This window comes from Thalassophryne amazonica, chromosome 5, assembly GCF_902500255.1.
Source record: "Thalassophryne amazonica chromosome 5, fThaAma1.1, whole genome shotgun sequence".
NCBI classification, from domain to species: Eukaryota; Metazoa; Chordata; class Actinopteri; order Batrachoidiformes; family Batrachoididae; genus Thalassophryne; species Thalassophryne amazonica.
Genome location: NC_047107.1, coordinates 126,277,604 through 126,301,749, shown reverse-complemented (window position 1 = coordinate 126,301,749; position 24,146 = coordinate 126,277,604). Strand labels below are relative to the sequence as shown.

Below are 24,146 nucleotides of genomic sequence, written 5' to 3'. Positions count from 1 at the left end.
AAATAAAATGTCTTTCCTCAAAAAAATCAAAGTCTGGATTTCAAAAAAGAAGAGAAAAGGACGGAAAGAAAACTAAATGAGGGAAAGCAGCTGCTAACCAAATTATTTGAAAAGAGAGGTGAGCTTGAAAGCGAGCTATATAGAGTTGGGGGGTCTGGGTCCCCCAGACCCCCCAACTCTATATTACTCCCCCAACTTTAAAAAGGGTTCTGATTCCCAGGTGTGATCTAAGGTATACATGATTTAGACCTGGTTTGACTACGCATTAGAAATTTGGTGTTTGCGTTAATAAAAAAGAACATAACAGTGGGGGGGGGGTCTTCAATATGGCTAGTACCTAGGGCCCACAACTTGGTGCTACACCCCTGCCCTGCTGTGGTGCTTCTGCGCACTCCAAAAACTTTCTCATAATTGTGAAATAAAGGACAAAATAGACATAAGTCCTGCTCACAGGCTGCTACCAGATACAGGACATGTTCACATCTTCAGTCAAACTCGAGACATCTCCACGTCACAAGTCCCTGATTGATCATCACGGCGCGAGACATACAGGAGTGGGATGGGAGTGGGACTGATTGAGTGGGAGCGGGAGGGATTGGGAGTCATCTTAACAGGAGTGGGAGTGGGATGGGATTTTTTTTTTTTTTTTTTTTTTTTTTTTTTTTTTTTTTTTTTTTTTTTTTTTTTCTGGGAGCGGGATGGGACGGGAGTGAAAATCCACTCCCGTGTCATGCTCTACTCGGCATGTGGTACAGCTCAGAAAGTGGTGAATGGGCCAATCAGAAGTTGGCAAAATCCCATACCAATACTAATATTTTTAATTGTGATGAACAATTATCCAGGGCTGTGAAAACTCTGCGGAATCCCGCGATTTCATCATGGGGGGGGTGTTAGTGTTGTACTCTTTAATTGTGATCGTTACTGAGTTTTTTTTTTTTTACGACATTATGCAAGTTTTATAAGTCCACGGACACTGATCTGTGTGTTACAGATACAAATCAGTTTCCGCGGAGATTCGCGGAGGAAAAATGCCACTCAAAGCCTGGCTGTTACGACAGTTGTCGTAAAGCGGGACTGATTGGTTGCTGCGGCGACACTGTGTGGCTCCTGTGCTAAACATAGCATGTGGACATCGCACACTTTTAGAACTTTCAAGTTTTTAAAAGAAGAATTTTGCAGCATGTCTAGTACACCGGCAGTTTTTGGTCTGATCGTGCACTTTTGAGAAAAAGTGCCAGATTTGGCATGGAAGTCCCTTTGGGGGTATATTTTTATTTTAGATCGGGTACCCAGCTGAACAATGCCCGGAACTCGCTTTTTTAAGATGGTTTCCAAAATGGCCACCAGAATACTTGTAAAGTCCTCTAACTTCATTTCTAGGCCACATAGAGACATGATCTTGGTGCCTAAACCCATGTTTATGAGTATAAGGAATCCAATGGTGATGATTTTAAAATATATTCTGATTGTCAGCCATCTTGGATTTTTCAAAATGGCTACAAAAATTTAATTTTGCTTTCCGTTTTTGTTTCTAGGCCACATAGGGACATGATCTGGGTCTCTAAACCCATGTTAATGGGTATTAGGAACCCAATGGTGGTGGTTGAAATATATTATGAAAACAGATTGACAAAGTAATATATGTACTGATTTCTGCGAGTTATTCTGTGAGGTACCTTTTTCACTTAACTTTTAGAAAAATAATAAAGATAGAAACTAGAACATTTTCACATGAAATCTCCTAAACCTGTGGTAATAGGCAGCATTCACAAGCTATGTGTTTATGAATGCTAAGAGCTTCCATTGTTCCCAAATAGAACAACCCAGCAAATGAAAAAACGTTTTGGGAACGTTTCCTTTAAGTTGGGAAGACGTTTTAAAAAACATTGAAAGTGAAGCGCCGGTGAATGGCGCTTGTAGGTTTTTTTTTTTTTTTTTTTTCCCAAAGTTTGTTTTAAACCTTTAGAGAACCAAATCACAACATTATTTTGGGGGCAAAGTTCACAGAAAACACTCTAAAAAGATCCCAAAGACGTTGTGGAGAAGGATTGAAAAGGAAAACCATTTAAAAGCTGTTCGCCAGAGCTTCACTTTCAACAGTTTTTCAACGTCGTTTTTTGAACCAAATGTAAATGTTAAAAAAACATTTCTGGTTTGCTGGGAATGATTTACTTCACAATGTGCTTATAATTTAAAACAGAGATACCTGTCACAAGCAATAAATGATTGCTACTATTGCCACTGCATTACATAATGTAGAAGCATAATGATTTTGTACCCAAAAGCATATTTGTTGTTAGATGTTATAGAAGTGGAAAGAACTATTAGATGCCTTTAGATTAATATTAACAGCTTTTAATGTCTGCTTCTTTTCCATTTCAGGTAAGTTGACAAAGACTCTTGGTGGTGGGTTTCCTAGTAGATAGAATCTTTCCAAAATGGCAACATCCTCATCCACAAATGAAATTGACTGGACACTTTGTGCACTTTGTCAGAACAAAGAGAAACGAGATAAGCAGGGGAAGGTAGAGAAGCCTGTAAACCCAGCAAATAAAACACAGAAAGAAGGAAAAAGTGGCTATGAAAGTCTGGCTCAGAACCTCAATGCCTTTCTTGAAATGGGCGATACACCAGAAGGTATTCTAGACATTCATAGGCTTGATGATGGTACTGGCATTGAAAATACTCTTATTAAGAACCAAGCCATGTGGCACAAGCCTTGTTGGCAGAAATGTTGTAATCTAAGGCTTCAATGAGCACAGAAGAGGAAGCAAACAGAAATCTTGTGTTCAGAAGCACCAAGCCCTGCTAAAACAAGACGCTCTCTGCCAACCGCCACAGGAAATGTGTGTTTAATTTGTGTGGAATCGGATGATAAGCAAAAGCTTATCACAGCTTCAAGCAAAGAAACTGATGTTACAGTGTGTGGGTATGCAACAGAATTAAGAGACTCCAAGTTACTTTCTAAGCTAGCAGCAGGAGATGTGGTTGCGATAGATGCAGTCTATCATTTGGATTGTCTGAATGTCCTTAGACATCGCACCATCTCTCAACGAAGACAGCTGCTTAAAACAAATAAAAAGGAGACCTATGAAAGTCTTGTTCTGGGAGAATGTGTTGCATACATTGAAGAAGCTTGTCAAAGTAAGGAAGCTGTTCCAAACTTCAAATTATCAAAGCTTTACAGTAGCAGACTTGCATCACTCCAAGGTGTTGATGAAGTACATGTGCACTCCACCCGCCTGAAAGACAGATTTCTGAAACAGATCCCAGACCTCAGAGCGGAACAACAAGGAAGAGATGTTGTTCTGATGTTCAGCAAAGATATTGGTGACATACTTAAGAAAGCACTTGATAGTGAAAATGATGATGGAGTTCATTTGGTGAAGGCTGCTCAGTGTGTTCGAAAACAAATGTTTCAGCAACAGTATGAGTTTGATGGATCATTCAGTGAGAAGTGTGAAGCAGATTCAGTTCCACCTGCGCTTAATGCTTTGATGATGATTATGGAAGGCCCAAACATCAAAGATAAACAAATCAGTCCTGCAAAAGAGAAGATCGCTCTGGGCCTGTCTCAGATGGTGATGTTTAACTCAAACTATCACTCCAAAGGAAACAAGCACTCAAAGGCATCCCAAAGAGAGAAACGCCACTTCCCATCTACCGAGGCCTCCTTGTCCATGCTAGAACCAGAAAGAAAGAACTTGTAGACAAACTCTTTAGTCTTGGTCTGTGCATCTCCTATGACAGGGTTATGACCATATCAACTGAGATGGCAAACAAAGTTTGTGGCATATATGAAGCAGAAAAGGTAGTGTGCCCTCCAGCAATGGTGAAAAATGTCTTTACAGTTGGAGCAGTCGATAACATCGACCACAACCCTAGCTCTAGAACAGCACAGGGGTCCTTTCATGGCACAGATATCACATTAATGCAACTCCCCACACCAGAACACCCTGGAGAGAAGAGAACATTTCCATCTGTCCCAAATGAGGCACTAGCACAAAAACGAGCATTGTCCCCATTGCCAAAATCATACACAGAGGTTCCAGCTATAACAGAGTGCAAAGCCACAAAAGTTCCACACATTGATGGTGTTGTGACAGTGCCATCCTTATACCCATAAACATAGGTTTAGACACCAAGATCATGTCCGTATGTGGCCTAGAAATGAAGTTAGAGGACTTTACAAGTATTCTGGTGGCCATTTTGGAAACCATCTTAAAAAAGCGGGTTCCGGGCATTGTTCAGCTGGGTACCCAATCTAAAATGAAAACATACCCACAAAGGAACATTCATGTCAAATTTGGCACTTTTTCTCAAAAATGCAAGATTTTTTTCACAAACCTCTATACTAGTCTGTGTCACGGAGCAACATCAGACAGGGCGAAGATAGCGAGAAAGACGGTTTGAAAAAGTCTGATAAGGACAAGAATCCGTGGAATTGTTGCTGGCTTCACGAAAACGCCTGAAAGATAAACAGTAAAAGTGAACTGGTAAGAATTTTTTCTCTCTGGAAAATAAACATTGTGATGTTCAAACAGGATTTCAGAAAAGATTATGTGCCTTTTTTTCCTTTCATTAATCTAGACTTTCTTTCATTGAAAAAAAGACTTTGTGGCTTTGAATGAATTTACACAACAATGTAAATAAGTTTTTATTAATTTAGACTTTTTTTCATGGGAAAAAAGACTGTGGCTTTGAGTGGAAAAAAGACTTTGTGGCTTTGAGTGCATTTACAGGAATTTACACAAGAATATGTAGCTTTTTTACTATAAGGTATGTTATTGATATTTTACCCTGATTTTTAAAATATTCTACAATCTTTAGCTGTGGTTTTTGACATGGTTTAACAGTCTCTTCAGTTTTCATGAATTTTATCCAGTCCACTTTATTTATATAGCACATTTAACAACAAAAATGTTCTAAAGTGCTGCACATACAATAGAATCATGATAGATAAAACCCCAGTAGTCAAGAAATAAATAAAAATAAGAAAATTAACAATAAAAATAACTAAAATGTGCAAGATAAATAAATAAATACATACAGCATACAAAAGATAAAACCAATAAAATCTACCAAAATAAAAACAAAACAATAAAACAGAGGACCACACAACTCACTCAGTATTAAAAACCAGAGAATAAAAGTGGGTCTTCAGACGAGACTTAAAACACTCCACTGTGGGGGCTGTTCGGACATCGAGGGGCAGAGCGTTCCAAAGTCTGGGGCCAGCCACAGAGAAAGCCTTGTCCACCCTGGTTTTAAGTCTCGTCGTGGGTACCACAAGATGGAAAAGGCCCTCAGAGCACGCGCCGGAGAGTAAATTTTTAGGAGGTCAGTGATATATTGAGGGGCCATTCCATTCAAAGCTTTAAAAAAAACAATCTTAAAATCAATTCTAAAAGTAATAGGAAGCCAGTGCAAAGATGCAAGAATTAGGGTTATGTGATCATGCTTCTAGGCTCCTGTTAAGTCGTGCTGCAGCGTTCTGGACTAACTGCAAACGGGAAAGAGCCCGTTGGCTAATGCCGAAATAAAGTGCGTTACAGTAGTCCAGACGACTTGAAATAAGAGTGCACAACTTGTTCAAAAAGGTTGAAAGATAAAAACGGTTTTACCTTTGATAAAAGATGACGATGATAAAAGCACGATTTCAAAACACCATTGATTTGTTTATCAAATTTAAAATCGCTGTCTATCGTGACGCCAAGGCTGGTGACCTTGGGATGTACAAAATCCTTAAGAGGTCCCAAGTCAACGAGGGCACTTCCAAACAACATAACCTCTGTCTTGCCATCATTAAGTTTCAAAAAATTCTGTGACAACCAAGCCCTGACGTCACACAGACAGTCGAGTAGGGGTGTCAGGGGGCAAAGGCTGTTTTTAGCGATAGGCATGTAGATTTGACAATCAGCATAAAAATGGTAGGCCACGTCATGTTTTTTTTTTTTTAATTTCTGAGTGGGAGGAGATAAAGAGCAAAAAGGATAGGTCCCAGGATAGAACCCTGGGGGACTCCACAATGAAGAGGGGCTGAAGACAAGGTGGAGTCCCCCAGCCTGACGGAGAAAGACCTCTCCGACAGGTACGACCTAAACCACTCCAGAACAGTCCCCGTGACACCCAGTCTCTCAAGTTGTCTAAAAGAAATCCGTGGTCAACTGTCAAAAGCTGCAGTGAGATGTAAAAGCACTAAAATGGCTGAACTGCCAGAATCAGTTGTTAAAAGGAGATCATTAAAAACTTTTAAAAGTGCAGACTCAGTGCTGTGAAATGCTTTGTACCCTGATTGAAATGGATCCAATGTGCGTTTGTATCTAAAAAAGGCTGCAACTGTGCAAAGACGCATTTCTCTAAAATTTTCGACACAAGCGGTAACTTAGAGATAGGTCGATAATTTGAAAAAGCCTTGTAGTTTAATTGTTCTGAGTTAATGCATAATTTGGTTTACAATGAAAAGGAAAATCATACCAGGTCCTACTTCCATGTCATATTCTGTTATTTCAACATGATCATTGATGGTTCAAATGAAAGGTTAAATCTAGGATCATTGAAATATGCACTAATTTTGAGATTTGTTCTTCCAGGAGATGTTGAAAAGGTATCAGTAGATGAAAATTTAATTTGGTTTCTGGGGCCCCACAAGGCCCTAGACCCCGGCTCCTGCGGAGCTGCGCCCCCCAGACCCCTTGCGAATTTTCCTCGGATTTTACAATTTTCATTTCACAGCCCTGTTATCGCAGTAATTAAATAACAGCCCTCATGTTAAGAACACGTATCTCTTTTATAGTGAGTACATTTTACACATTACACCATTTGCATGAGCAATTTATACATTTATTTGCCCGTCAAAATAAGCTAACTTTAAGAATCATATACAGTAAATGAAAGTGAAACGCGACAGGGAGCGCAACTTGACAGGGGCTCATCTCGACAGAACACCAGCAAGTCTGACGGAGGAACGCTCTGTATGTGAACATTGCAGCAGTTATTTCAGAGACCCTGCTTTCACAGTATGTAATCATTAGTATTCAGTCTCATTGAGACGTATGCAATGTTTTGTTGTTTTTTTTTTTTTTCTGATACACTGCAGGCTTCTGTTGATACAAAATGGAAGAATTTGACTTGAAAGCCATATTACATTTGTAGAAAAAAGCCTGGATTGACTGTGTGTACTGGTATAAGTCATGAAGTGGACTGTGATTGGACAAAGGAGGAGTGACCTTCAGGCAGCCAGTAGTCAGCACCTGATGTTACATCATCATTATGGATCAGTATAGCTGTCAATCTGTTGTCTTTTTCAGACGCACTCTGGCTTACTACCCCATTCCAAGAAATGGACATCGGGTATTGTAAAAACTTTGCGTCTGTCTGTGTTCAGCATAAGTCCAGTCCTATTGCTGCCAGTCTTCAAAATCACAGGGAACATTCTTGGGACACAAACCTTGGACAAATTCAAAGATGTCTAACTTTGGCCTATTTTAAGAGGTCAAAAGGTCACATTGTTTCCTTTTTTCTTTTTTGCTCATATGGCCGAGGGTATTTTAGCATTGTGTTATATTTACTTTTATTCAGTGAACACACAAGTTAGAGTTGGAAACAATGATTTATAATCTGATATATAACTTTTTAAAAGATGGTGTTTGACTGGAGTGAGATATGCCCTTCACACATAACACAAAAGACGCAGAAACCGGAAGACAATCCAGGAACCAAGAACGAAATGGGGAACCACAAAACATTCCACCTGCTGTCCGGAGGGACGCGCGATTGGACAGGCATGTATGATGCAACGGTTCAAACACAGTGCGAGCACCTGGAATGTGTGAAACCACATTGCACCACTGCCATGGAGGAAAAAATCAAAACCACACCATTTAACCCCCCCCCCCCCAAAAAAAAAAACCCCTGCAAATGATTGAATTCCTCTTATCAAGCAGATAAAAGTATGAACCATCTGTTCCTCTGTATATGACCAACGGTCACAGACGTACAATCATGAAATGACCGGAATGAAGCAGTGTGCTCTTAATATGTCCAGCCGCGTATATCAATAATTACTGCAATCACCAGGCACTGATGGAATAGATATTGGTGTATAATTAGTGAAAATCACTGGGTTGATATAAATAATAGGGGACGCAATATAGAACCCTGTGGTTAAATAAAAAATAAATGCCACTCGCGGGATTCGAACCTGCAATTTACAAAAGCTCTGATTAACAGATGGGAACTTTACCACGGAAGCCTTACCAATCACTGTCTTATAATGGGAGCATAGAAAGCCTGCTGTCATCTTTAATTACGACAAAAAATGCGCCGTAATAACTGACCAGTTTGTTACAGCGTATTTTTGCTGATACATGACTGAAAGTGGCTTATTTGTCACACTGTTGTGCTTGCAGTGCTTCGTGAGCAGTGTTAGATGTTCGTGTGTGTCACCTGGAATTTGGCTGACACCTGCCTCAAGAGGGATCAAATGGGCTCTCACAGGGCACACTCTGTCTTTCTGCTGCTTGAGTGCATGAATAGTTATAGTGACAGGTGTACGAGGTGTTAAAGGTGGCTCAGATTTTGACTGGCATGCAATTCCTCCTTCGTGCGCTAGTCAACTTCAATCGTTTTATGTGTGAAGAGGCCCTTAAGGTGGAGCATCCCTGAGAATGTGAGAGTCTGCAGAGGCAAACTGAAATCGCAACAAAAGAAGGGGGTGGGGGCAAAGAGGCATATACTCTGTAGTAAAGAAGACTGACAGAAGTAGACTGTGAGCCAGGACGTCAAAATACGGAAAGCGTTACTGAAAAAGTGGCAAAGGCTACCATACCTTTTCTGAAAGCCTGGAATCTCAGCTTTTCAATAATATATGATGGCCATTTGACAAGAGTAGCTGTTAGAAGTTATGGCACAAAACGCAATCTAAGGTTGGAAAAACTTTGTCGACAAACCAAAGCAGGATGGTGAGATAGTTGAAAATCTAAAAATGGTATAACAAGTGAGACATGGATTCCTATGTTTTTGGGTATGGCAAACCCAATTATGACATTAGCATTGCTGTAAAAGGTCAAGGACATTTTTTGACATTTTTGTACAAATTATATTTTTTATTTCTATTTTCACCATCCATAATTTTGTGAAGACACATGTAGATGTCTTTATTTATATCCTGACAAAATGCTCTTTTAAATGGTATATTAGCCTAGTAGGAGGTAGACGCCAGCTTTTTTTTTTTTTTTTTTTTACAACAACCAAAGATCAATGTTACAAGCTGAGCCAACAGGGAATGCAAGAGGTAGCAGACCTGTCATCCACTCAAGAGGAGGTTGACACACATATGCTGCTCCATGCTTGCCATGCCTCAAGGGCTGGTCACAAATCTGTCATCCTTGTGTCTGATGAGACTGAGTCTTGGTACTATGTCTAGCTACCAGTGATTCACTCACATGTGACCTGTTCCTGAAGACAGGGACAAAAAAATCACACTAGTTATATAAGCATCTCTCAGCTTGATGGTGGTCTAGGATCACAGTTGTGTCAGGCTTTGCCTGGTGTACATCCATACACAGGTTGTGACACAATAAGTGTTGTGACACAATAAGTGCATTTGCAGGTCGTGGTAAAGTGTCAGCGTTAAAATTGCTTCAGAGGAATGAAACCTTCTGTGAGACCTTTAAGAAGATGGGGAGAGACTGGACCTTGTCACCGGAGTTGTACGAACGGTTACAAGAATTTACAGCTCCAAGTCCAGAATCACCAACACCAATGAAATGAGGTATGCACTTTTCTGTGCAAAGAAAGGAATAGAATCCTGGCAGTTACCTCCTTGTTCTGATTCTCTCAGGAAGCACTGTCTCAGAGCTAACTATCAAAGTGCTATCTGGGGTTGATGCTGTGAGAACAGCCCTGAGGTTCCTGGTCAAGATGGTGACTTGCGCCTCTCTGTAGACTGGTTCAATGTCCCCACTGGTCCACAAACAGTACTTGAGTTTCTGTCCTGTTCATGTAGAAGGGACTGTGTCACTCACTCATGTCAGTGTGTTGCCAACAACGTGGCCTGCACTGACCTATACAAGACAGCCTTCTGATTTTTGCACTGTCATTGCTGATGAGGATCAGTCCTAGGCCTCTGATGATGAGGAGGAATTTGATTAGTTTCATAGCCTTGAGTGAATGTAAAGACAAGCATGGTCATGTATTTTCAAACATGATTGTATAGTAAGGTTGAGTAATTATTTGCTTATCTTGATGATCTATCTTAATTGTTAGTTGTCAGTCTGGTATACATTCCAGTAATGAAACTAGATTTAAGTGTTAAACTGGTGATGTAGATTTTTGAACAAGTAATTTAGTAATCAGTAAATGTTCTGTGAAAGTTCCAAACTATTACTGATGAAGCATGATGAAATGTTGTCCAAGGTTAATAAAGCTTTAAATTGTCTAGTCTGTTGAAAACTTGTAACGGCTCTGATTGAGGTATTTTCAGTCTTTGACATGTTTAATAATGTTATCGTACTGTTTTAGATTTTTAAGATATTCTGAGTGTGTTTCCACTCCTTGACATGTTTGTTAATGCTTCATTGTTGTCCAACTTAGGTTTAAGGTTTTCTGTGTGTTTATATTGATTGGCTTAAGGTTATCTGATTGTGTTCACTCTTTGCCCATCCAATCTAATCCACTTTATTTATATAGCACATTTAACAACAAAGACGTTCCAAAGTGCTGCACATAGAATCACGATAGATAAAACCCCAGTAGTCAAGAAATAAATAAAAAAATAAGAAAATTAACAATAAGAATAAGTAGAATGTGCAAGATAAATAAATACACACAGCATACAAAAGATAAAACCTACCAAAATAAAACAAAACCAACAAAACAGAGGACCACACAACTCACGCAGTGTTAAAAACCAGAGAATAAAAGTGGGTCTTCAGATGAGACTTAAAACACTCCACTGTGGGGGCTGTTCGGACATGGAGGGGCAGAGCGTTCCAAAGTCTGGGGCCAGCCTCAGAGAAAGCCCTGCCCCCCCTGGTTTTAAGTCTTGTCTTGGGTACCACGAGCTGGAAATGGCCCTCAGACCTCACAGCACGCACCGGAGAGTAAATTTGTAGGAGGTCAGTGATGTATTGAGGGGCCATTCCATTCAAAGCTTTAAAAACAAACAAACAAAATCTTAAAATCAATTCTAAAATTAATAGGAAGCCAGCACAAAGATGCAAGAATTGGGGTTATGTGCTCACTCTTTGCCCATATGCTATATAAGACTGATTCTTGTCTGATTGTGGCACAGAATCAGACAAGATTTCAGAAACCTGAATGGAAAACAAATATAAAATGTACAAAATAACATGTTGCAGTAAACCTTAAAAATGTTACCAGCCTGAGAAAAAGGTTGTGACCTTGACCTTTCACTGCAAAGTTATTTTTGTAAGTGGATATTCAACAAACAAAAATTTAGGAATCCATTTCTCATTTGTTGTTCACAAAATAAAGGATGGGAAAATTGAGAGATAATACAAAATTGTGGAAAAATGTAAAAAGTCATTGGCTATGACCTTCTACAGCAATGCTAATGTCATAATTGGGTTTGTCATACCCCAAAACATAGGAATTCATGTCTCACTTGTTGTTATACCATTTTTAGATTTTCAACTACTTCACTATTTTGCATTGGTTCGTCGGCAAAATTTTTCTCGACCTTAGATTCCGTATGTGCCATCACTTCTAACAGCTACTCTTGTCAGATGGCCATCATATATCATTGAAAAGCTGAGATTCCAGGCTTTCAGAAAAGGTACGGTTGTCCTTGCCAATTTTTCGGTAAGGACCAACCCCTCCGGCTCTCGGTCTAAAGAGGTCCAAGATGGAGCGTGATGGAGGAGAAAAGTCGGATCCTCAATTTCCTAAAGGGAGTCTTCCCAAGGCATTAATACAGTTCTATCTAACCTGGTTATTTCCAAACCATAGACATTCTAAACTTCAACATTACTGCTTTTGGTGAAACAAAGATGCCACACTGATGGCTTCCTGTTCTTTACTGTGCATTTCTGAATCTGCTGAAGTGTTGAGAAACCCCATCTTGATTAAAACAGGCTGTTGGATCGAGGCTTGACTGTAGAACATGCGCCTCTGTTGTGGACAGAATTAAATGCGCACGCGTTTGAAAAGCATAAAAACAAAATCGAGCAGATTTCAGAAGTCGTGCAGAAACTCAGACGTTTAACTTGCATTTGTGTGTTGTGTGTTTGTCCAGGTGTGAAAGCCAAAGTGTCCAGTTCACCTTTCCTAAAGTGTGCCACCCAGTTTCCTCTGATCCTGTGGCACCCGTACAGGCGTCACTATTACTTCTGTGCTTCGATTGAGAAGGAACAACAGAAGTGGTACGCTGTCCTCCAGGACTGTGTCAGGCATGCTAACGACGGTGAGTCCTTAAAAACACACCAACAGAAACTCTTCAGTGCACAACTAGTGATGCAATGTGACTGTTTTGTTTTAGTAATTAGATTTACTCTGTAGTGGCACCTATGGGCATGAAGGCTATAAGGGCTACAGCAAGCTGACTTTTGAGCCCAGTGACCTGGGCCTTCACCCAAATGATTGACCTTGAAGGGGACATCTTGCAGTCCACAGATGTGCTATATCTGGACCTTTGATTTAAAAAAAAAAAAAAAAAAAAAAAGTATTTTTCTGCCAAACTTCACTGACATGCCAACTTGGGTAGAAACCAACCTGATCTGAGAGGAGTAGGCCAACAAACAGGCAAAAACACATGATCTTGACCCCAATTGATTGATCTTTGGCAAATTTGAACTTTCTAGGCAATTCCAGAACCCACCCCCTTTTTCCTGTCAGATTTGGTGCAATTCAGTCTGGAAAAACTTTACTTGTGACCTTGACCACAATGACTGACCTTTGTGTGAAATTTGATGTCACCTGGGCAATTCCAGAACCCACCTACATACGTATGTGTGCCACGTTTCAACATCGGTGTGAAAATTATAATTGATCTTTGACGCCAATGATCTTGACCTTTGCAAAATCAAACACTTGAAGGATTGTTTTCTAGGCTGGACCCTCAACAACATATCAAGTAGTAGTAGAAATTGGTCAAAGGACCAGGGTTTTTTTTTTTGTTTTGTTTTTTGTTTTTTTGTTTTTTTTTAGGGTCAAAATTTTAATCGTTGACCCAAATCGTTTATGCCAAAACAAACCCCTCAGCCTACATGCAAACAGCAAGTTTGTTTGGAAATCAGCCCAAGCACCTCAGAAATGGTGGAACAAATGTTTCTCAAAGTAATATTCCATTCGTGGGACATTAGAATGTATGGTTGCAAAACCAGAAATCAGTGATTGTTTCTACAAATGTAGCAGTTTGTGAAATGGTGTGTTTGTTGATTCAACATGTACAAACTGTCAAAGGACAGGTTGCTTTCAGTTTGTGTTTCTGTGCCAAGTCGATGGTTTGTGGATGCACTGAGTGTTGGCATGTTTCAGTCTGTGCCTACAGGCTGCACGTCTGCAAAAAAAAAAACTGCACTTTCAAGTTTCAGGTTTTAGACGATGCCAGACTTCGTGTTTTGTTCCAGTGTTGTCCTGCTTTGGTTTTTAAACAGTAACGTCTCAATTGATTTTTGCTTGTTTAATTTTGGGGGAAGATCATGTTGCAGTTTTGTCAAATTTAAGGACATTCCAATCGCAGAGCTCTAATGTTGTGCAGCAGGCTCATGCACATCCATTAAGGTCACGTTAGAACTACTTAAAGCCAGAAACTACATCTCCAGCCAGCGGCTGGCACAGGATGGTTGCAGGATCAACTTCCACACACAGTTGGTGTTTGCTGTAGCTGAATTCCTGGAAGAAAATATAGAAGTGTTTTTTTTTTTGTTCTATTGCTTATTAAAATTGGCCAAATATTCATCGTTGCTGTCTTTCCTGTGGATTCAGGGTTTAAGGTATGTTGTGTTTTGTGTGTCATCCTTAGAGTGGTTTTACATTTTATTGGCACAAGCCGGTGTTCCATCAGTATGACAGTTTTCCACCAGAGGCTCTTTGTTAATGTGCGTACGTGTAACGGCAAGCAGTCGCATCCGTAACCTGAACTGATGTGGTTTCCTGTCAATTTGTGAATTTAATCTCAATTTAAGTTGTTGTTGAAAATTTGTGACTTTATCACAGTTTTTTTCCCCTTGTAAACCTGTTTTGTTTTTATTTTTATCAAAAATTTGCATCTTAATTTTGGGGGGGTGGGGGATCTCCAACTATTAGGCTCCTCCCAGCTCCTCTTTTCCACATCTCACATCTTTTGTAAATGCACAAATCAATGCTTATGCAGAATTATCAAGGTTTTATTGAATAAATGTCATTATAAAATGCTGTGTGTGTACGTGCATGTGTTCAATGTAAATAAATTGATGTATGAACAATTGTAACAACATATAGAAGCTTCAGTTCAACTTGGTGTATTCATAGTGCTTCACCTTTTCCACACTTTGTTTCAGCCTTATTCTAAAATGGAGTATATTAATTTTTTTCCCTCAAAATTCTACTTGCAACACCCAACAATGACAACATAGGTTTGTTTGTTTTTGTTTTGTTTTTTTTAAGTTTGAGAAATCACATGCACATAAGTATTGCGAACTTTACCCAGTACCTTCTTAATAAGAATTTCAATTAGCATAGTATTAAGCTTGTTAATGGAATCATATCACACATAAAGTAGCTTGGGATATGGAGGGTGCAGTCCAGAAATGCAACAAATAGTAGTTTTCCATCGGCCATTATAGGCAGCACCTATAGCCTTAACTGCCTGTCACAATTTTACAGTTTTCCAGAACTACTCAACAAAAATATAAACGCAACACTTTTGGTTTTGCTCCCATTTTGTATGAGATGAACTCAACGATCTAAAACTTTTTCCACATACACAATATCACCATTTCCCTCAAATACTGTGCACAAACCAGTCTAAATCTGTGATATTGAGCACTTCTCCTTTGCTGAGATAATCCATCCCACCTCACAGGTGTGCCATATCAAGATGCTGATTAGACACCATGATTAGTGCACAGGTGTGCCTTAGACTGCCCACAATAAAAGGCCACTCTGAAAGGTGCAGTTTTGTTTTATTGGGGGGGATACCAGTCAGTATCTGGTGTGACCACCATTTGCCTCATGCAGTGCAACACATCTCCTTCGCATCATCCGTGAAGAGAACACCTCTCCAACGTGCCAAACAGCAGCAAATGTGAGCATTTGCCCACTCAAATCGGTTACAACGACGAACTGGAGTCAGGTCGAGACCCCGATGAGGACGACGAGCATGATGAGCATGCAGATGAGCTTCCCTGAGACGGTTTATCCTGCTGCAACATGAGGTGATGTTCTTGGATGTATGGCACAGCAATGGGCCTCAGGATCTCGTCACGGTATCTCTGTGCATTCAAAATGCCATCAATAAAATGCACCTGTGTTCTTCGTCCATAACAGACGCCTGCCCATACCATAACCCCACCGCCACCATGGGCCACTCGATCCACAACATTGACATCAGAAAACCGCTCACCCACACGACGCCACACACGCTGTCTGCCATCTGCCCTGAACAGTGTGAACCGGGATTCATCTGTGAAGAGAACACCTCTCCAACGTGCCAAACACCAGCGAATGTGAGCATTTGCCCACTCAAGTCGGTTACGATGACGAACTGGAGTCAGGTCGAGACCCCGATGAGGATGATGACGAGCATGATGAGCATGCAGATGAGCTTCCCTGAGACGGTTTCTGACAGTTTGTGCAGAAATTCTTTGGTTATGCAAACCGATTGTTTCAGCAGCTGTCCGAGTGGCTGGTCTCAGACGATCTTGGAGGTGAACATGCTGGATGTGGAGGTCCTGGGCTGGTGTGGTTACACGTGGTCTGCGGTTGTGAGGGTGGTTGGATGTACGGCCAAATTCTCTGAAACACCTTTAGAGATGGCTTATGGTAGAGAAATGAACATTCAATACACGAGCAACAGTTCTGGTTGACATTCCTGCTGTCAGCATGCCAATTGCACGCTCCCTCAAATCTTGCGACATCTGTGGCATTGTGCTGTGTGAAAAAACTGCACCTTTCAGAGTGGCCTTTTATTGTGGGCAGTCTAAGGCACACCTGTGCACTAATCATGGTGTCTAATCAGCATCTTGATATGGCACACCTGTGAGGTGGGATGGATTATCTCAGCAAAGGAGAAGTGCTCACTATCACAGATTTAGACTGGTTTGTGAACAATATTTGAGGGAAATGGTGATATTGTGTATGTGGAAAAAGTTTTAGATCGTTGAGTTAATCTCATACAAAATGGGAGCAAAACCAAAAGTGTTGCATTTATATTTTTGTTGAGTGTAGGTGGTTGCAGTGCATCCAGAAAGTATTCACAGCGCTTCACTTTTTCCACATCTTATTTTGTTACAGCCTTATTCCAACATAGATGAAATTCTTTTTCTTTTTTTTTCTCAAACATTCTACACACAAGAAAAAAGTTTAACATTTTTGAAAACTTATGAAAAATAAAAACTAATAAATCACATGTACATAAGTATTCATTCTCATCAGACCAGAGAATTTTGTTTCTCGTGGTCAGAGTCCTTCAGGTGCCTTTTGTCAAACTCCAGGTGGGCTGCCATGTGCCTTTTACTAAGGAGTGGCTTCCATCTGGGCACTTTACCATACAGCCCTGATTGGTGGATTGTTGCAGAGATGGTTGTCCTTCTGGAAGGTTCTCCACTCTGTGAATGCTGGAGCTCTGACAGAGTGACCATCGGGTTCTTTCTTGGTCACCTCCCTGTCCTGGTGGATCTGAACTTCTTCCATGTACCAATGATGGAGGCCACTGTGCTCATTGGGACCTTCAAAGCCGCAGAAATGTTTCTGTACCCTTCCCCATTTTTTGTGCCTCAAGACAATCCTGTCTACAGACAATTCCTTTGACTTCATGCTTGGTTTGTGCTCTGACATACACTGACAACCGTGGGACCTTATATGTAGACAGGTGTGTGTCTTTCCAAATCATGTCCAATCAACTGAATTTACCCCAGGTGGACTCCAATTAAACTGTAGAAACATCTCAAAGGTTATCAGAGAAAATGTGACACACCTGAGCTCAATTTTGAGCTTTGCAGCAAAGGCTGTGAATAAATGGTAAATAGACTGCAGTTATATAGTGCTTTTCCATCTGCATCAGATGCTCAAAGCACTTTACAGTTATGCCTCACATTCACACAAACACACTTGCACACTGATGTCAGGGTGCTGCCATGCAAGGTGCTCACAACACACCGGGAGCTACTGGGGATTAAGAACCTTGCCCAAGAGCCCTTAGTGATTTCCCTACCCCCCCAGTGAGCCTGGGATTCGAACTGAGGATCCTCTGGTCTCAAGCCCAACACCTAAACACTAGACAGTCACCTCCCTTTGAATTCTTATTTACATGTGATTTATTTTTTTATTATTAATAAATTAGCAAAAATCTCAAAACTGTTTTCACATTCTCATTATGGGATATCGTGTGTAGAATGTTGGGGGGGGGGGGGGGAATGAATTTCATTAATTTTGGAATTGGGCTGTAACATAAAATGTGGAAAAAGTGCTGTGAAAACCTTTCGGAAGCACCGTATTTATTCAGCATTAAATCAGGGACGTTCTAGGAAGAAATTTCAAACAGACCTGTCTTTGTGGGGGTGACCATCTGTGTCCATATTAACAAATTACCACAAAAACAACACAGGATTGTCAGATCACATAGTGACGGAACATTATATTTTCTTTGAGCAGTGCCAAGATTAACTCATCAGGTCTGCCAGAAAACCTTTTTCTTTTTTTTTAAACAGCTGTAGACAAAGCGAACCTTCACTGGTTTTCTATTTATGCCTTTCTGACATTAGGTGAAACTAATCAGACCTCTGTGTCACTGGCTCAGGCTGCACAGAACTGTCATGATTTAAATGTCAAAACACTGACATTTTGGGACACATGACGATACAGAGATGTGCTATAACGGAGAAATTTCCCAAGTGACATTCTGCTTCGGAGACATGACAGCCTGTTGTCAGATCAGCAGAGGATTTATTAGGAACAAGACATCAAACTGTCAGAAAAACAGACATAAAACATGGCATTTATGGTATGTTGAGCCCAGACTGATAAAGGCTCAGAGGCACAGAAAACCAACACCAGACCTCAACAAACGCCCTTATCAGTCCTGATACTGATCCAGGTATCGGGGACATTCCTAGCATAACTTATTGGATTCTGTTGCAGGGAAAGTCCATCTTTCTCAGGTTTGTTTGAAAATTGCTCAGTTTTTGAGTGGTTTTATTGACGAAACGGAAGAGCTGGAAGCATTATCTTCTTAAAACATGTTGCTTAATGATGTAATGTTATCTGGCTGGCTGTAGGGCACAGAGTTACAGGGCATAACAAGCCTGTCTCCTCCACTCACATGTGCTTCTCCCGATACTTAATATTCAAAACCCTGAAGGTCTTCTGCTGCATCACTTTGCCTGCATGGCATGCACATTCGGTCATTTAAAGCTACAATGTGAAACAGTCTGCATGTCCCTTTTGGACTACACTGGAAACTTCATGGCAACTTCAATTTATTTATTTTTCATAATGATTTGAATCAATTCACTGGTGTATTTACTTGTTCATTAGGACTGCACTTGTTTTAGGAGCACACAATACTTTTTCAGGTAGGGATTGAGGACTTGCCCTAAGTGAAGGAGTTCAAATACCTCTTGGTCACGAGTGAGGGGACGATGGAGCGTGAGATTGGCCGGAGAATCGGCGCAGCGGGGGCGGTATTGCATTCGCTCTACTGTACTGTTGTGACGAAAAGGGAGCTGAGCCAAAAGGTGAAGCTCTTGATCTACTGGTCAGTCTTAGTTCCTACTCTCACCTGTGGTCATCAGCGTTGGGTCATGACCGAAAGAACTAGATCACGGGTACAAGTGGCCGAAATGGGCTTCCTCAGAAGGGTGACTGGTGTCTCCTTTAGAGATAGGGTGAGAAGCTCGAAGTAGAGTTGCTGCTTCTTCGCGTTGACAGGAGCCAGCTGAGGTTGTTCGGGCATCTGGTAAGGATGCCTCCTGGGCACCTCCCTAGGGAGGTGTTCCGGTCACGTCCATCTGGGAGGAGACCCTAGGGAAGACCTTGGACTAGGTGGAGAGATTATATCTCCACACTGGCCTGGGAACGCCTCAGGATCCCCCAGTCAGAGGTGGTCAATATGGCCGGGAAAGAAGTCTGGGGTCCCCTGCTGGAGTTGTTGCCCCCACGACCCAAACCCAGATAAATGGTGGAAGATGAGTGAGTGAGTGACAATGCATTTCCTTGTACTTGCTCCACAGCACTGTATAATAACAAAGTTGAATTGAATCTCTTCAAGAATTCCCCCTCTGGAAAAAGAAGGAAATGAGGTCAACAGACTGACAGCGAAACTATTGTTGACATCAGCCTGACAGTGGATAGCTCTCAGAGCAGATTGAAAAATGTATTCATTTAAATCAAAATCAAATCAATTTTATTTATATAGCGCCAAATCACAACAAACAGTTGCCCCAAGGCGCTTTATATTGTAAGGCAAGGCCATACAATAATTACAGAAAAACTCCAACGGTCAAAACGACCCCCTGTGAGCAAGCACTTGGTGACAGTGGGAAGGAAAAACTCCCTTTTAACAGGAAGAAACCTCCAGCAGAACCAGGCTCAGGGAGGGGCAGTCTTCTGCTGGGACTGGTTGGGGCTGAGGGAGAGAACCAGGAAAAAGACATGCTGTGGAGGGGAGCAGAGATCAATCACTAATGATTAAATGCAGAGTGGTGCATACAGAGCAAAAAGAGAAAAACACTCAGTGCATCATGGGAACCCCCCAGCAGTCTAAGTCTATACAACCCCTGGCAAAAATTATGGAATCACCGGCCTCGGAAGATGTTCATTCAGTTGTTTAATTTTGTAGAAAAAAAGCAGATCACAGACATGACACAAAACTAAAGTCATTTCAAATGGCAACTTTCTGGCTTTAAGAAACACTATAAGAAATCAAGAAAAAAAGATTGTGGCAGTCAGTAACGGTTACTTTTTTAGACCAAGCAGAGGAAAAAAAATATGGAATCATTCAATTCTGAGGAAAAAACTACCCTTACACCTGCATCAAATCAGATCTGCTCATTGACATTGACCCTAAGCCATGACATTGACCCTATGTGTCTTTTTGCAAGGAATGTTTTCGCAGTTTTTGCTCTATGGCAAGATGCATTATCATCTTGAAAAATGATTTCATCATCCCCAAACATCCTTTCAATTGATGGGATAAGAAAAGTGTCCAAAATATCAACGTAAACTTGTGCATTTATTGATGATGTAATGACAGCCATCTCCCCAGTGCCTTTACCTGACATGCAGCCCCATATCATCAATGACTGTGGAAATTTACATGTTCTCTTCAGGCAGTCATCTTTATAAATATCATTGGAACGGCACCAAACAAAAGTTCCAGCATCATCACCTTGCCCAATGCAGATTTGAGATTCATCACTGAATATGACTTTCATCCAGTCATCCACAGTCCACGATTGCTTTTCCTCACCCCATTGTAACCTTGTTTTTTTCTGTTTAGGTGTTAATGATGCCTTTCATTTAGCTTTTCTGTATGTAAATCCCATTTCCTTTAGGCGGTTTCTTAGAGTTCGGTCACAGACGTTGACTCCAGTTTCCTCCCATTCGTTCCTCATTTGTTTTTTTGTGCATTTTTCGATTTTTGAGACATTGCTTTAAGTTTTCTGTCTTGACGCTTTGATGTCTTCCTTGGTCTACCAGTATGTTTGTCTTTAACAACCTTCTCATGTTGTTTGTATTTGGTCCAGAGTTTAGACACAGCTGACTGTGAACAACCAACATCTTTTGCAACATTACGTGATGATTTACCCTCTTTTAAGAGTTTGATAATCCTCTCCTTTGTTTCAATTGACATCTCTCATGTTGGAGCCATGATTCATCTCAGTCCACTTGGTGCAACAGCTGTCCAAGGTGTGTTCACTCCTTTTTAGATGCAGACTAACGAGCAGATTTGATTTGATGCAGGTGTTAGTTTTGGGGATGAAAATTTACAGGGTGATTCCATAATTTTTTCCTCAGAATTGAGTGATTACATATCACATCTATTAGACAAATATGATTCAAACCACCGCAGCGCAGTGCCTTTAATACCTATGGCATGCTCTAATCTCTGTAATAAAATTTTATGGTCAACAGTATCAAAAGCTGCACTGAGGTCTAACAGAACAAGCACAGAGATGAGTCCACTGTCTAAGGCCATAAGAAGATCATTTGTAACCTTCACTAATGCTGTTTCTGTACTATGATGAATTCTAGGTAAAGTAACTGTGCCTTCACAGAAGTATTTTGTACTGTTTGAATGAATGACAAAGTAAATAATATTAAACTGTTCATTTTTTTTAGAATGTGCACTTTTGGCTGCAGTTTGTGAGTCTGTGGAAACACATGTTCTTGCTTTGCACATTCTTCAGTGTAAAACTGTTCATCTCTATCAGGTTTCATAAGAAAGCGCGCACAGCTACAACACACACACACACACACAACCTAACCGCCCGTAGGCTGTATCAGACACGCCCACCCGGATTGTCCTGTCTTTATTGACCTGATATGCCATCCAGGACCTGCAGCAGAGAAGCAGCCCCACAGCATGATGTCACCACCTTCATGCTTCTTCATCAAGATGCTCAAGTCCAAATCTGGTGTTTCAGGATGCCAACCAGAAATCTATCACCAGACTCCAGAATATATACACATACATACTTATTTACATTTGTCAACCTGTAATAACTAGATGAAATGTCAGGAATGTTATCACTGTTGTGTGCGTGTTGGTCAGCTTGCTGACCCCTTTGAGCCTCGTATTCACGGTTGCTGTTGGTTTTTGCGGCCGACCTTTTCCTAAGACACATTTGCAGCCCTGCCACAGTCTTCCCATTTTAAATATTTGATTCCGATGTTCTCAGAGATACTGTGTTGGTGACTTGGACATTTTCTTCTGACTTGTGTCTGAGTTGGTTGGAGTGTTTTTAGAATGTCTATGGTGTAGCTTTTCCACAAATTCTGACTCATTACCAGTTGGACCACCCAGATTCAGTATTTATTTACACAACAATTAGCTAAAAAGCTTAAATGCTGCATAATAACTGTTGTCTGTGTCACCAGTTACACAGCTTCATGATGGTGAACAGAGAATGAGTTTCAAACTCCAGCCGGTTTGTCATTATCCACATGGAGAAACACAAACTACTTTTCCATGCACTTTTCCATCTGAATCAAAAGCTCAAAGCGCTTTATAATGATGCCTCACATTCACACAGTCACATGATGTCAGAGTGCTGCCATGCAAGGCACTCGCTATACACCAGGAACAACTTGGGGATTAAGGACCTTGCCCAAGGGCCATTAGTGATTTCCCCATCCCCCCCCAAGGATCATCTTGGTTTAAGCCTAACATTTAACCATTAGACCATCATCTTCCCCCAAACTCAGGTTTTATCCACTTTTCTTGTCACAAAAGCCTTCTCTGTTTAACACATTGAAGCTGTGTAACTGGTGATGCAACAGACAAAAGTTGCAGTCTTCTCTTTTCTCCAGTCACAGCCACAGAAGCCTGTAACTCCATCAGAGCAATCACGCGTAGTCTGCAGTTGAGGGTGTCTTGGTGGCTTCCCTCACCGACCTTCTTTTTACATAATTGTTCAGTTTGACACCTGCCTGCTCCGGACAGATTTACCTACACTACCATAGGACTTCTGCTTCTTAACTGTCAGCATAAATGAAGTCATTCAGCAGCTTGGAAATTATTATTTTCAGACTCCTGGCTGGCTGTAAAAGTGATGATTTAGTTCCTGTAATGAAGAGCATCTATGTATGTATGTTTTCTGTTATTTTGTACTTCTTTTATTCAGTTTATATGATGCTGTAGAGATTTGGTTTCAGTTTAAAGGGAATAACTTGTTTTAATTCGATATCTATAAAAAAAAAAAAAATCTTCCAAACTCTTCTATGCCACCATAAGGGTTCAAATGCTCTTAATGTTGCAGTTAAAATTGTGTAAATGTGATGCATTATCAAGGTTGTGTTCAGCCAAAAAATAAAACCTAGCAAAATTCTTTCTTAAAGGGACACTTGGTGCACTGAGCGCTGTATTTTTTTTTTTTTTTTTTTTGAAAGTGCTGCAGCTACGCCAACTGAGAAGGTGGTGTTGTGAAGGAAAAGTTGGAGCTACTTGATATATGTTTTAATATTTCAAAATACTGTCAGTGTGACACTCACTGCCTTTGCCATCCAGAATAGAAGAGAACATTAAGGCTTTTCAGCATAATGTGGTTTATGTAACTTGCTTAATTGGTAAAATGTGTGCTCCCTTTCTGTGGCAGAAATTCATTTGGGGGTTTCTGTGAATGTTTGTGAAAACCAGTGTATCCACTAACCCATGCATGTCTTCTAACATTTTCACTTGATGTGAACACAAAGTAGCATCAAGCACTATTAGAATCCGTTGGTTACTGAATCTTTAATACAGCTGTATTTATATTCTACATGTCACCATGGATTGGATAAAACCTCTACAAACGGGTGAAAAAACATAGTTTTGAGTAAACGTGTCTGAGTCTACCGTAAGTTTTGGGATTAACGTGATGCAGTCCTTTGTGGTATCTTTAGTTTCCATAATGGAGTTGTAATTTGAAGCCGCTAATGGCTTCAAAAGGTGAAATTAACTCTTGGCGTAAAGCCGTGGTGTTATTTACCTGGTTGATGTTGCACAGGAGGTAGAGCCAAAGAGGAAGCTGCCACTGTTCACTCTTTTCCAACTTCAGCTCTGCTGTTGATTTTGCTGCCGTTTAATGAAGTCAGTGTTGCTCTTTATGCCGTTCTGTGAACACTTTGATCTGCTGGATAAGTCCTAAATGTTTGCACTTTGATTATGTATGTCAAACAAAACATGAATTAGACTTTAACCTTCTGATTCCAAAGTTGTTTGTGTTTTTCCCTCAGTTTCATTGCACCTGCATGTATTGCACCTCTGTTAACCTGGACCATTA

General features: G+C 40.6%; 1 protein-coding gene across 1 annotated transcript in view; it reads left to right on the top strand.

Annotated features, from left to right (window-relative positions):
• niban2b (niban apoptosis regulator 2b) overlaps nucleotides 1-24,146 on the top strand; it is a 110,330-nt gene that overhangs the window by 47,403 nt on the left and 38,781 nt on the right. The window contains exon 5 of the mRNA XM_034171306.1: nucleotides 12,260-12,427. Within this exon, the coding sequence (XP_034027197.1) occupies nucleotides 12,260-12,427 (168 nt within the window). The remainder of the gene's footprint in view (nucleotides 1-12,259; nucleotides 12,428-24,146) is intronic.